The 13,517-nt window shown below is 32.5% G+C and overlaps 2 protein-coding genes and 2 long non-coding RNA genes across 5 annotated transcripts in view; 2 read left to right on the plus strand and 2 right to left on the minus strand.

Annotated features, from left to right (window-relative positions):
- The window catches only part of LOC111694726 (uncharacterized), a 36,960-nt gene extending 30,753 nt beyond the window's left edge, over positions 1–6,207 (minus strand). Inside the window, exon 1 of the mRNA XM_023463719.1 lies at positions 4,905–6,207. Coding sequence (XP_023319487.1) covers positions 4,905–5,576 — 672 coding nt within the window. The 5' untranslated portion in view covers positions 5,577–6,207. The remainder of the gene's footprint in view (positions 1–4,904) is intronic.
- LOC111694729 (uncharacterized) lies at positions 1–9,853 on the plus strand. 2 transcript variants are annotated; one of them, XR_002763697.1, is made up of 3 exons: positions 1–109; positions 307–2,626; positions 9,619–9,853. It is a non-coding gene; the product is annotated as an uncharacterized LOC111694729 (long non-coding RNA). The 2 variants fall into 2 exon arrangements; XR_002763698.1 differs by lacking the exon at positions 9,619–9,853 and adding an exon at positions 2,824–2,886.
- Positions 6,838–13,517, minus strand: part of LOC111694727 (uncharacterized) — a 25,514-nt gene continuing 18,834 nt past the window's right edge. Inside the window, exons 13-20 of the mRNA XM_023463720.1 lie at positions 12,963–13,026; positions 12,828–12,900; positions 12,684–12,767; positions 12,373–12,486; positions 12,254–12,291; positions 11,712–11,788; positions 11,072–11,120; positions 6,838–7,051 (exon numbers count right to left, since the gene is read on the minus strand). Of these exons, the coding sequence (XP_023319488.1) occupies positions 7,031–7,051; positions 11,072–11,120; positions 11,712–11,788; positions 12,254–12,291; positions 12,373–12,486; positions 12,684–12,767; positions 12,828–12,900; positions 12,963–13,026 (520 nt within the window). The 3' untranslated portion in view covers positions 6,838–7,030. The remainder of the gene's footprint in view (positions 7,052–11,071; positions 11,121–11,711; positions 11,789–12,253; positions 12,292–12,372; positions 12,487–12,683; positions 12,768–12,827; positions 12,901–12,962; positions 13,027–13,517) is intronic.
- Positions 11,331–11,855, plus strand: LOC111694730 (uncharacterized). Its single transcript, XR_002763699.1, has 2 exons — positions 11,331–11,561; positions 11,721–11,855. It is a non-coding gene; the product is annotated as an uncharacterized LOC111694730 (long non-coding RNA).

Genomic DNA, 13,517 nt, shown 5'->3' on the forward strand with positions numbered 1-13,517 from the left:
GTACTGCTGCCTACTTTTTAGTCAGTATTGTTAAAGATTTCGTAGTTGACGAACTATATATTGTATCTACGTTATTTATTTACTGTGAAGTGTTTCAAGGACCAATGTGGTGAGTTATCCTCATATTGATTATTTGTATTATATCAATATTTATTCCAAATATTATATTCTTATGCTACAGTTTTTTAATGCCTAAGTAAATAATTATTTGTCCTAAAGTAAAATTTGATAGAAGTTGATTTACTTAAAGCTTTTTCTGTGGCCTATAATACTTTTTCTATCTATATATATTGTTAAATTTTGTAGATTGAAATGCGTAATAAAACTTGAAGACTGATCCTGACTTTATTATGGAAAGATCTGAAAGCAGAACAGCTTACGGTCAGATCCGGAGAAACACCACACGGTATACCTACACTCAAATCTAGGGCAACTAGGTAGTTGCAAAATATTCAATCACAATTCCTTTAGGGTATTAAAACCGACTGTTAAGCCTTTAAAGATTGAATTTGAAAGTTAGTTTGGGGTTTCTTGGCATCTGTGATCGCTCTGTACTTGCCAATTTATTGGAAATTTCCGGAGTTTGCAGGAGTAAAGATTCCCTAAGACTGAGTAGTACTTTAAATTTGCCAGAAGTCGCACCAATTACCAGATTTAATGGATTTAATACTGAGCAATGTCCCCTGGAGTTTGAGACCTGAGAAATTTTAAACCTGAGACTGAGCTGAATGTTTGGGGTTTCTCGGCTCTGTTCTTGCCAATTTATTGGAAATTTCCCAAGCTTGCAGGAGTAAAGATTCCCTAAGACTGAGTAGTACTTTAAATTTGCCAGAAGTCGCACCAATTACCAGATTTAATGGATTTAATACTGAGCGATGTGTCTCTACCCCTCATATTAACATTATGGGTTTTATTGATGATAATTTTGAGGATAACAGGGGTACAGGATTGGAATCTAGAATCCGGACCAGATCCAGAGGGGGTTCTAATTCCATTGATATGAAGCTGAGAGAAGATTTTACCTGACTTAAAAATGAGAAAATTAAGTGGGGGGAATTTGCATGCAATTCAGCATTAACTGTGGATACTATTGAAAGTCAAAATAATATCTTTTATGCGGAAATTGAGCAGAAAATCTCAGAAGTTTTATTAACCAGGGGGGATTTTTCTTTGGTTGGGGAGATGGCTAGCTTGAAGGATCAATTGAGTATTATCTGGAGAAGAGCGAAGTAAATATCCAAGGAGCAACAAGAAGAATCCTGTAACCCTGATAGATCAAGACTGGCCCAGATGAACGTCATCCAGGCGTAGAGATGATGAATGAAGAACAAGATTACGTGTTTCATTATGAACCAGACCATCAAGAATCTTCTCACCAGAATGCATCAGCACCCATTCACAAGGGGAGATATGGATTAAACCTGAACAGGAAGGGCGATACAGTTATGTTTGATTCAGGACCTTCATTGTTAGGATCTGGACCTACTAAACAGACCCATCTTAAGAAATTTCATTCTCATAACACCCCAGGTCGGGTAGGAGCAGCAATTAGTTCAGGAGCCAATCCTAGAAACACCACACCTACAAGGATGAGAGGATCAGTTATGGGAGGAACAGGATCTATTCTATTGGAACCTGGTCCCCATAGACTAATATTCCTCGTCCAAAGGAAATTTCCACCAGAAGAATTGCAGATGTGGATATCAGTCTTTCTTTAAATGGGATGATAGATGATATGCCCGGAATGAATCAAGATTCTACGGTCGGGAATGATTCTGAATACTGGATGAAACTGATGAAATTCAGGCAGAATCGAGTAGATGAGACATTAGAAAGATTCCAGAAATGGATGGATACCCTCACAACTACTGTGCAAGGTGCTGAATCCATGTACAGAGCACTACAGGGAGATGTAGAAGATCTGATATTCAACAGTGATGAGGTGTGGCAGAGATTGATGTCTGATGAGCAAAGACTGAACAAGCTGGAATCATCTATTGATAAACTGGATGTTAAGCTGGATGAGAAGATGGAATTAATGCTATGGTAGGCGAACCTAGGACACCAGGACGAGAGCAGAGATCCACTGTAAGTAATACCTATGAGCAGGAGATTGTGAGAAAAGGGATTGAAGGTGCTGAGAAACAATTGAGGCAAATCATCTCAAATGATTTAATTGAGAGTTCTAAAGATATTTCTTTGATAAAGAGACACAAGAAGGTTGATGTTCCTGCAATCCATGCAGCTGTAGGAATTATTCAAAAGTAATTGCAGAAGTACGTGAAATTCCCTAGAATAGATTATGAGTCTTGCAATGAGAAAAATGAGTTCTTAGATTCTGATTCTTTCTTTGTCTTGGTTGGGGAGTGTTTCGCAACCTATCGGATGCAATAAGGACCAGTTTATCACTCCTGTGCAAGCCCCTTATTTACCTCTGAATTTGGTGTTTGTCTCAGGAACAAAGAAGTTTCCAGAAACTCGTATGTTCTATTTTGTACATTATAACCGGTTTGAGTTGTACTGCAGCAGGCTTTTTAGTCAGTATTGTTAAAGATTTCATAGTTGATGGACTATATATTGTCTCTACGTTATTTATTTGCTGTGAAGTGTTTCAAGGACCAATGTGGTGAGTTATCCTCATATTAATTATTTGTATTATATCTATATTTATTTCAAATATTATATTCTTATGCTACAGTTTTTTAATGCCTAAGTAAATAGTTATTTGTCTTTAAGTAAAATTTGATAGAGTTAATTTACCTAAAGCTTTTTCTGTGGCCTATAATACTTTTTTTGATCTATATTTATTGTTAAATTTCGTAGATTGAACTGCGTAATAAAACTTGAAGACTGATCCTTGCTTTATTATGGAAAGATCTAAGAGCAGAGCAGCGAGGGGAGGAAGGCCAACCACATCAATCTCTAGTCCAAACCACATTCTCCTCATTTTCTCGTACAAACCACCTCAGAATCCCCGTCCGAACCATTTTATAGGAATCCTCGTCCTTCAATTATTTTGTGTTGAAAATTTTCCAATTCTTGAAGATAAAACTATTTTTTTTAAATCTGGTCACGTTAGGGCATAAAATATGGATTGACTAAAGTATTGCAATGATTATATCATGTTGGAATCTTCAAACCCATGAGAATGATGTCAAACTTTATTGAGGTAAAACTTAAATCTCTTCTGCCTCCGTAATGGCTAACCTTCCTGATATGAAAAAAATAGCAAAATATTCGGCATACCTCTGCCTATAGTTTTCCCCATGTTCCATCTCGGAAAAATTCTATGGTTTTCACTAAAGTTAACAAAAAAGATTTAAGTTCTATAAACTTGGAATTATTTGCGTCATTCTACACCAGGAATATCTGAAAATGCGCGTAAAAAAGGTGAACATTTTTAAAGACATTAAACTTGAAATCTTTAATTCAATTGAAACTTTTTTTTCGATTTACAAAAATTTGATATTTCATTTATGCCCTAACGTGGCCCGATTCTTTAAAAATAGTTTTATCTGGAAGGATTAGATACTTAAAAAAAATAATATCGAAAAGACGAGGATTTCGAGGTGGTTCGGACGAGAAAATGAGGAGAATGTGGTTCGGACTAGAGATTGATGTGGTTGGCCTTCCTCCCCTCGAGCAGCTATGGTCAGATCCGGAGAAACACCAACACGATATACCTATACTGAAATCTAGGGCAACTGGGTAGTTGCGAAACAATAACATTTACTAATATTGAATCCCTCAGGGGTTTACATTTTCATTGTTTCTATTTTTTTCGGAGAGTAGATTACATTCTTTTGTAAAAAGCTGGTTTTATAGATATGCACATATAAAGTTATAAGATTAGCGTTTTTCAATGAAAACCTAGCTTTTTGTAAAGGATTGTACAAGTTTATACTAATATATCTAAGAAAGATAACTTTATTTAGTGCATATAGTGAATCATTCAAGCAATCAAGTCAATTTTAAGCTTAAAAGAAAATTATATTCAGTCACTTTTGTAAGAAGACAACATTTTTCTTCGTTATCCCGACTCATTTTAAAGTTTTCAACCCCTGATTAATTATTTACCATATGTATGTTTTGACATTTAGAGATTGAGCTGGGATTTTTTACTTATGTCTAGGGATGTTAACGTTTTCATTCTTTGGAAAAACGATCATTTCGTTATGAAAACAACGACGAATAACCGAAAACAAAACGATCGTTTTTAAAGTTCGGTCTTTAAAAATGTTCGTTTTTAAAACGATCGTTTATAAAAAATTCGTCGTTAACGACGACCCTTTGTTAACGAACGTTAACGATCAGAGAGGAAACCGACCTGAAGGGCATCTGTACTAATCAATGAGTATAGTTATTAAGAAAATATCAAGAAGTTTTAGCTCCCCCACAACTGTTAAACTTCATGTAAGACGACATTCAATAAAGTTGCATGTAATTTTTTTTTCAAAAACTATAGTTTTCCCAAAAACGACCGTTTTTATAAAGTTCGTCGTTTCGTTTACGATAATTAACGACGACCATTCGTTAACGATCGTTCACATAATTGTCAATAAATTTTTTTTTCAAAAACGATCGTTTTTTCAAAAATTATAGTTTTTTTAAAAACAATCGTATAAAAAACGGTCGCAAATCGTTTTTATAAAAACGATCGTTTTCAAAAAGATCGTTATTCGTTTTCTAAAAGTTCAAAATGAATGGGTCGTTTTTAAAAACGATCATTTTAGAAAAGATTGAAAAACGAAGCATAAAACGATCGTTTAACGATCGTTTTCAAAAACGATTAACAACCCTACAATTATGTCGTGATTTCTGGATCATTTTCAGGCCAATTATGCCTTAATCTAATAAGTAAAAATCTTCAATCTCAAATATTCTGCAAAAAAAAACTTATTTACCGCAATATTTTTCTCAATATTATTTTCTTCTGCAAGAGATGACGGATTTGTCACAAGACTATTTTCTCTCCTGTTTTCATCCTCTGTCTTCTTTTCTTCTTTGCTCTCTTCCATTTCTCTAATTTTGTTGTTTTTAATGCTCTCAACAGAAATGTTTGAGTTTGAAGATTCTTCTTTCTTTCCGAGGGTAAATTCCTTGTCGGCGTCTTTTGAATCTTCTTGTTTTTTATCAAAATTCTCGAAAGTGTCAAGCGATAAAGGAGTTATCTCAAAATTTTCTAACCTCGTCACATCTGTATTCAACTTTTCATCAACAATAGTAACTGATTTATCTTCCTTTTCCTCATTAAACTTAATTGTACTCGTTGTTTTAATAAATTCATTAGGTTCATTTTTCATTTTAAATTTGCTATTCATAACAGTCCATTTTTTCGCGGGTGATGTGTTAATAACTTTCCAACTGGTTGACGACTCTTCCCCAGCATTTTCAATGCTAGAGGAGCATTTGTTTTTAAATATTTTTATAGCATTAGCATCAGTGCTTCTAGATATTTTCCTCCATCTATCTGGATTCAACTCTTCAGAAAGGTACTTTTTGATTACCCATCCATCTGGCCTCATGAGTTTTTTATGTTTAAATGAGTTTCTTTCTTGCATTTCTTTTCTCTGCATCCAACGTTTTTTAGTGTCTCCGGGGGCTAAACCAAATTCCTGTCTATGACACAAATAATAATAATTCCTAAGAAATTGTATTGAAACACAATTTAAAGTTAAAATATTGCTCTCAAATACAAATTTATAAACCTAGTTGCAGTTTAATTTTGCCACTTTTATGTTAAGGAACTCTTTAATTCCATATTGGAAACTCGCAGTTAATATTTTTTATTCAAATACATTTGTATCTTCTGTTTGAGCGCAATTTTTATGAATATCTTTTGGTTTCCTCCCTCTAAGCATTATTCATTATAGCTGAATGTTTATGCTCCGGGGAACGGTTCACTAGGACTGGGTTTCCCTTGAACTAAATTAAAGATCTAAAGATATAAGTAATAGCATTTTATTTCTGGAATAATTATGGTTTAGCCTCGAAAAGCTCAGAAGTACACAAGAATGTATGAATAAAAAGTAGATATTTTAGAGTTCACATGCAAAAAATCAGCGTCCTTTGAAAAAACATAAATTCATAAATATTCTCTATCCCCTTCATCCTGTTCTCCGAACTCCCGCCCAACTTTCACACTTTATCTTTTGGTAAATCATTTTAAGCTTTTATATATGTGTAAAGTTCCAGAACGCTTTTTATGATATCACAGCAGTTTTTTATGGTATCGTGAAATTGGCACTCCATCTTCTTCTTTCTGAACTTGAACTGTTTTAATGTATCATAAACTTTCTCAACCTCTATCTATCTATCAAAGCTTTCTCGGTTTTGATTCTAATTGAAGTTCTTGTTTTAAGTAGAACAATGGTAAAATGCAAAAAAAAACCTGAATTATTCCTGCGGAAAAATGACCTACACATTTTATTATCTACTTACCCATACAGAAAGTGTCAAAAACCTTAAAATTGGGATTGTCCCGGGCTTTTGGATCTCTGAGATTGTTAGAAAAATAAGCCTCAATGATGCCGGGACTCAGGGTTTTAGGGACAGTCACAAAGTCCCGGGATTGTCCTGGATATCTGGGACTCTGCCAAAGACCCATGGATCACACTAGACTGGGAGGGTGATGAACCTCTCCTTGGATTGTCGGGACTCTCATGGTTCTCTTTTCAAACTTGGGGCTCTCATAAACCTCTCCACGGACTTTGGGACTTAAATTCAAAATCTATTAATAGAGGAAAAAATGTTGTTACTATATACTAGATCAATAATTTATCTATTTGAATTTTCTGTACTTTTCCATCCCAGCTGTTCTTCTTTCTCTGAACTACAGACACAATCGTAATTTATTCTAATTACATATATGTTAACAACATACAGTTTTCATTTCTTACATGGTATTTAAGCAATTTGTAAGTAGTGATTTTCACAATTTTACATGAAATCTTTCCGAAAAGTGCGCTTAAACATGATCTCAAAAATTGTACAGTATATATATGTGACAGGTCTAAAAAATGCAGCTCGTTTAGGGAACACCAGGTCCATTCTAAAATTATCCAGATTTTTTATCTTTTTTTAATGACTTGCTTAGGACTCATGTCCAAAGGAACTGAGTTTTTGTCACAAACTCTACTTTTCTAACCTCTATATCTTTGCTACCCAATGTCGTAGACCTTTGATATTTCAAACTATGAATTATGTTAGACCAAATAACTTAAGTTTGAAATATCAAAGGTTTACATCATCAGATTTTAAAGATATAGGGATTAGACAATTTGAGTTTGTGACAAAAACTCAGTTCCTTTACTAAGCACGAAGCTTACGAAAAATTACACTGCTTTGTTTTCATTGCTAACAGTTGACAAATTTTACTACTTTGCTTTTTTTCTTTCCTTTTTATGTATATTGAAGTCATCAAATATAATTCACCATGTTATTTTCTATTAAAGAATTATAAAACTTAAAGGTAATGACTGGGTACGTATGGTAGTTAAACTTCGAGTTCAACACTATAAAATAAAATATCAAGATTCATTTTATATAAATATAAAACGTTTTAACGTTCTATAATTGCTAAATTTTACCTAAAACTTTTTCATTAAAAATCCAGAGGCTGGACAATTCACAAAAATTCGATTTTTAAAAGCTTTTAATAACCTGGACGAAAAACGTACGAAAGATTCTTCTATAAAATAATTAAATAAATAAATAATAAAATTGATGGGTATTTTTAATCATCTTTATCTTGGCCGATTTTTCCTGAACTACATTTTTGCACTTAAACGATTTTATTATATTTAACATTTAGTCCTAAAAAAGAATTACTTGCAAAAAATTATTTTTATCAATTTAGTTTTTTTACAGAATAATTGGTGAGGTAAACAGGAACTTATCACAAAGTTTTTGAAAAAATGCCTGAAAATGCAGGAAATTTTTTTATCCCCCACATTTTGTTGTTTGATTCAAAACTAGATGACAGTTCAGAGATGAGATTTTAAAGGCTTAAACCCGACTAAAACCCAAACTCGGGCTTAGATAGAACCTAAGTCAGGATTGGTTCTGATTCGACCAATGAGAGACTGTTTTGCAAGCTTTCTGTCGGTAGCAGACAGAATGCCGTCAGATCAGCTCTGACTAGGAGATGTAAATTTCGATAATTCAAACTTTTTGTAGGTACATTATTTTCATAGTATGTTTATTATATATAATTTATAAAATTTTACACCACAAATACTTCCCAAGATGTTGAATGTACAAATATAAAAGATTTTACGAAATTTACAATCATCAGCTGCTGAAGACTCGAGCCTTAAAGAGATTAAAACCCAAGGGGGTTGGTTCTTACTAAACTCAAGGCCATCCAAAACCCGAGTCTTGACTTGAGCTTTACTTGGGTCTAAGCAGACGCAAAGACCGGGTTTTAGTCGGGTTTAAGCTTTTAAAATTCCAACTCAGGTCTGCATGCAAAAAAACAGAAAGAAATCTTTTCAGTAGTAAAGTCTAAAGTCTAGGCTTCTATGGCTTTAGGAGTGGAAATATGCGGGAAAAGGGGGGGGGGAATGCAATATTGATTCCAGAATTGAGTTTACTGTCCCAAAGTTAGTGAGTTTCGACACCCCACATGGACCTATTACAAAGTTTTTGAAAATGTCCCAAAAATGCGGGAAAAATTATTTTTCCTACATTTTGTTGTTTGATTAAAAAACTAGATCACAATTTAGGTCTGCATGCAAAAAATCAGAGAGAAATCTCTAGTAATAAAGTCAGAAGGCTTCTTTGGCCTTTAGGAGAGGGAAAATGCGGGAAAGGAGGGGAAACGGTAAAAGGAAAGAAAGAAATGAATTATAAAGTCCAGAATTCAGTTTCCCGACCCAATGTTTATGACTTTAGACACCCCACATGGACCTAAAACAAAGTTTTTGAAAAAATGCCCGAAAAATTAAGAAAAAAATTATTTTTCCCCCACTTTAATTTTTGATTAAAAACAAGATCACAATTCAGTCCTGCAAAAAATCAGAGAGAAATCTTTAAAAACAAAGTCAGAAGGCACTACACCCTTTGTATGGAAACTTGGACATTCCCCTTTTGGCTATTAAAGTCGACCCACTCAACTTAGAATCTCGGGCCATAATAGAACATTCCCGTGGATCTCCCGAGTTCCCCAATCAACACTAGAGGCAAATCGGTCCATGGGTTCCTAAGTTATGATCGGACAGACAAACGGAGATTATAACTTTATGTATAGATAAGATTCTTTATTTTTCTAAAAATGAATTCGCAAACTTATTCAAAGGAATTGAGTTTTGCAATAAACTCTGATTTTCTAATTTACTTTATGTCCTAGACATTAGATATTTCAAACTAAGAAAGATGTTAGATCAAATAATTCAAGTTTGAAATATCAAGGGTTTACACCATCAGATTGCAAAGATTTAGAGATCGGAAAATTTGAGTATGTGGCAAAGACTCAACTCCTTTAAGGAAATCTATAGGAAAAATTTTGAATAAGAATCGAATTTTATCAAAACAGAGCTGAAACTTTAACTATTATATTATATTAAGATCAATGCTTTATCTCAACTTTTTTAATCTCAAGATAAATTAAATTTTTAGTTTGTATCCAGAAAAGAGTATGCGCCCCGTGAACTCTCATTGGTCGGAATTTAAAGTGATGATATCTAAAGAAGACCGAGAAAAAGAGCTGAAATCAAAAGTGTTCAGATTAAGTAATCGAGATTATTGGTATCCATTTTTAAAGTTTTTAAACTCGATCATAAACTTGACATTAGTTTATAACAATATTATTGTTACGATTTCGTATCAATAGTTTCAAAAAATCAAATCTCATGACAAAACCTCCAGACATATCTATAGCCTCGTGATTTTTAAAGAGCAAATTAACAATAATAGAAAGTAAAAACGTGTTATAGATATCAAATCATGTTATTTTAGTCTCAGTATACAACTACTTTGCCTGGCACTGCCTTTAAGATAGTAATTTCGTAAAAAAAAAAGGCGGTGTAACTACATTTAGAAGCAAACCATTGTTTAAACATTATTGTGTTCTTTACCATTTTGGTATGATTTTAAATTAGCTGTATAGTATAGCAATGTACCATAAAGTTAAATTGGTTTCTGGATTTTCTCCAGCAAATTTAGGATATTTCTAGTATGAAAATCAAATTGAAATCTTTTATATATTATTTATTTTTGTATATCAAGAAATAACCATTATATCAAGATTATAAAGGGAATTTTTAACTTTGGTACAACGTTTTTTAAAGTTTTTGGACTGTTTATAGAAGGTTCTCGTCTTGTTAAAGCGAACATTTAAGTTAATAAATATAAAGTACTGCGAACAATAGATTTAGTATTTAAAACAAGAAATTGCATCCAAAAATTTGAAATACAATAAACTGGGCTTGCTTCTGTTTTTTTCAGACATCATTTTTTGGTTACCCGTGAAACCAATCTTTAAACCATTACTTTCTTTCTTCTTTTCAATAGTTATATTTAGTTTAAAGGGAGTGACCGGCTATGTAAGGTAGTTGAACTCAGTATGCAGTGTTGTGGAAATCTTCTTTCGGATTCATTTGAGACATATTAAACGTTTTAATGATCTGTAAATCCTGAGTTTAGGCGCAAATTCGATGTTCAAAACTCCTACTTTGGGGGTGGACACGTTTTCAGAATTAGTTTTTTTAAATTATTAAATAACGTTGACATAAAATGTAAAAAAGTTCTACAATAAACTACAGACGTCAAGTATAGGAACATGTTGAGAAAATAATACAGATCTTTAAAACGTTTAATATGTCTCAAATGAATCCGAAAAAAGCTTTCCACAACTGCACTGCATACTCAGTTCAACTACCTTACATAGCCGGTCACTCCCTTTAAGTAATAGCTTATTAGCAGACAAATCCGCTGATCGAGAGGTTACCTAGATTTAAAAACTGTCTTTTAAAAACTTTTTAGAAACTGCAATTAAAAATTTTAATCTCAATTAGCAATAAGCAGAATAAAAAGCCATTGTTACAAAGTTTGAAAAAAATTGTGTTACTACCTTGGTAGGAACAGTAGGAGCTGCAGGAGATACTTGCGCCTCCGTTTTCCTGATCATATATATATATATACATAGAAGCCCTTCTTCGTCAAAAATAATATTTTTAAATACAAAAATAATTTCAATTATATGAAGATATAATAGAAGTTGAGCACTCGCTCTCACACAAAATTCGAGCAGTATTTTGCCAATTACTTCTTTTAAACTTAAGCAAGAAACAAGTGGGGTGGTAAGGTAAAACAAAAGGCCAAGGCGTTGCTGCACTTAAAGTCTAAACAATTGATGACTAACTTTAAGAGTTGTCTATAATATGTCAGTCACTGTGATCTTGCCAAGACTACATTTGTTGCATATTCTAGACTGTACAGTACAACTGCATGTATAAACAGTGCATGTTGTACCAGATTGAATCATAGTGCAATAGCCAGCATTGCATCGAGGGTCACTTGAAATCACGCTTTCAATCCTTTAAAGTGTTTCATGTATTCAGGTAATTTTTAATTCTTATTTCATATTTGAAAATTGTAATTATATGGGACATGTGTATCGTATCGTATCAGCCTAATGATCACCAAATTACAAGGTTGTGTGAATATGTCTTACATGAATTGCAAAGCATTTTCTCAATTAAAAAACTTACTTTTTGTAGAGATAGTATGCAAGAGTCATGATGAGAGTTGCAACTGCCATGATGGAAAATAAGGAGATTACAACAACCTTAAACAAATGCGTGTATTTAAAAGTTTTTAGAAAAATTATGAAAAAATATATCCTCTGAAAATGTCTTCATAGTTTCAAAAGAATTTATGCAAAAACTTCAGCAAATAAGCAAATATTTATTTATGTATGAATAAATGTAGTTGTCTGAAGTTGAGTAAAGAATCAAGACTATACATCTAATCACCCAAATTTTCTTTGATTTGAAAGGAATTGAGTCTTTGCCACAAACTCTGATTTTCTAATCACTATATCTTTGGAACCAAATGCTGCAGACCTTAGATATTTAAAATTATGAATTATGTTAGATGAAATAATCTGAGTTTGAAATATCAAAGGTTTACAAAATCGATTTCTAAAGATATTGAGGTTTAAATATTTTATTTTGTTCCAAAGACTCAATTCCTTTGCAATTAACAACTTAATTAACAGCAAAACAACACATCTAATTTTTGAATATAATACTTGTGGGGTGAGGATATATGCCAGAAGGTCTGCACGGCCTAAAATGAATCTATTTAGACTATGTTACAAAAAAATTGAAGAAAATTATTAAAAAGAAAAATATAATAAGAAACGCTTACTTCCGCAGTGTCCAACGCCTATTCCAGAGCAGTTTAGTTTACTTGGAAACTCTGAACAAGTCATATTTCTTACTACACACTTCATGCCCGAGTTATCATTTACAGCACTAGTACCTGTTAGCATTAACTATTAATAAAATAATATGAAACTTCTTGGATTATTTTTAGAGACCTGATCCCGGCAATCAGTGTATTTTTATATTGGAGATTTGATATTAATAGAATTGATTATCTCTTTTTGACCATTTACTATTGTGTACTAAAAAATAAAACGTTTTATATTTATATATCAATTTTTTTCTACTTCTAACCTATTTCTCTTTTCAATCTCAAGACCTCTTTGGCAAGTTTAAGGGTGTACTTGTGTTGATTCTGGTTCCATTCAGGATGCAGCTCTTTAAAAATAAATTAAAAGTCAAAATGATTTTAAAAGTTGTGGAAATTTTCGATCCTACCCATTTGTTTGGCACTTTTAACTGCCTCGCTGAGAAAATATTTCATAATGTTTGCTTCCACAATCTCGCTTAGCTGAAAAAAAAATAATTTTGGTTTCTATGTAACTGACGTAAAGTATTTAATGTAGATAATACCTCAACTGCGGCTCTCTTTCTTCGTAAATTTTCCGTGTTCATGCCGATGTCAACTTCTTCAGTACTTAAATGTGAAACTAAAAATTCTGTCCAGCTCTATTTAAATTTTAGAATCTCATAGATGTAGAAGTCATATTAATATGGTCCCTCTGTAAACAACATTCAAACTACATAGTAATTTCTTTGTAAAAATTTATAGAACGCAAGTTAATAACTCAATATCTGTTGTATCTCTAGTATTGTGAGTTCTTTCATTAATTTAAGAATGAGTGTGCTGAACAATTTTGTATAAAAATGAAAATCTGAAAACAGAATTTTGTAATTGTGTAAGAATTGCAATTATTCTTTTTCTATGGATTTTTTTTATTAATAGTTTTGCGGTTAGATCAATCCAGTTTGTGAAAAAAATATTTTAGAAAGAAATTCCTGTACTGTCATTTTAATTTATAATGTATGTAAGATCAAGATCATAGATATGGAATGGGGAAGACATTGGAAATTTTTATGAGTATGGTATTATTTCATATGATAATATCTTTTTGCATACTTAATATT

This window comes from Eurytemora carolleeae, unplaced genomic scaffold (assembly GCF_000591075.1).
Source record: "Eurytemora carolleeae unplaced genomic scaffold, Eaff_2.0 scaffold195, whole genome shotgun sequence".
Classification (NCBI taxonomy): Eukaryota; Metazoa; Arthropoda; class Copepoda; order Calanoida; family Temoridae; genus Eurytemora; species Eurytemora carolleeae.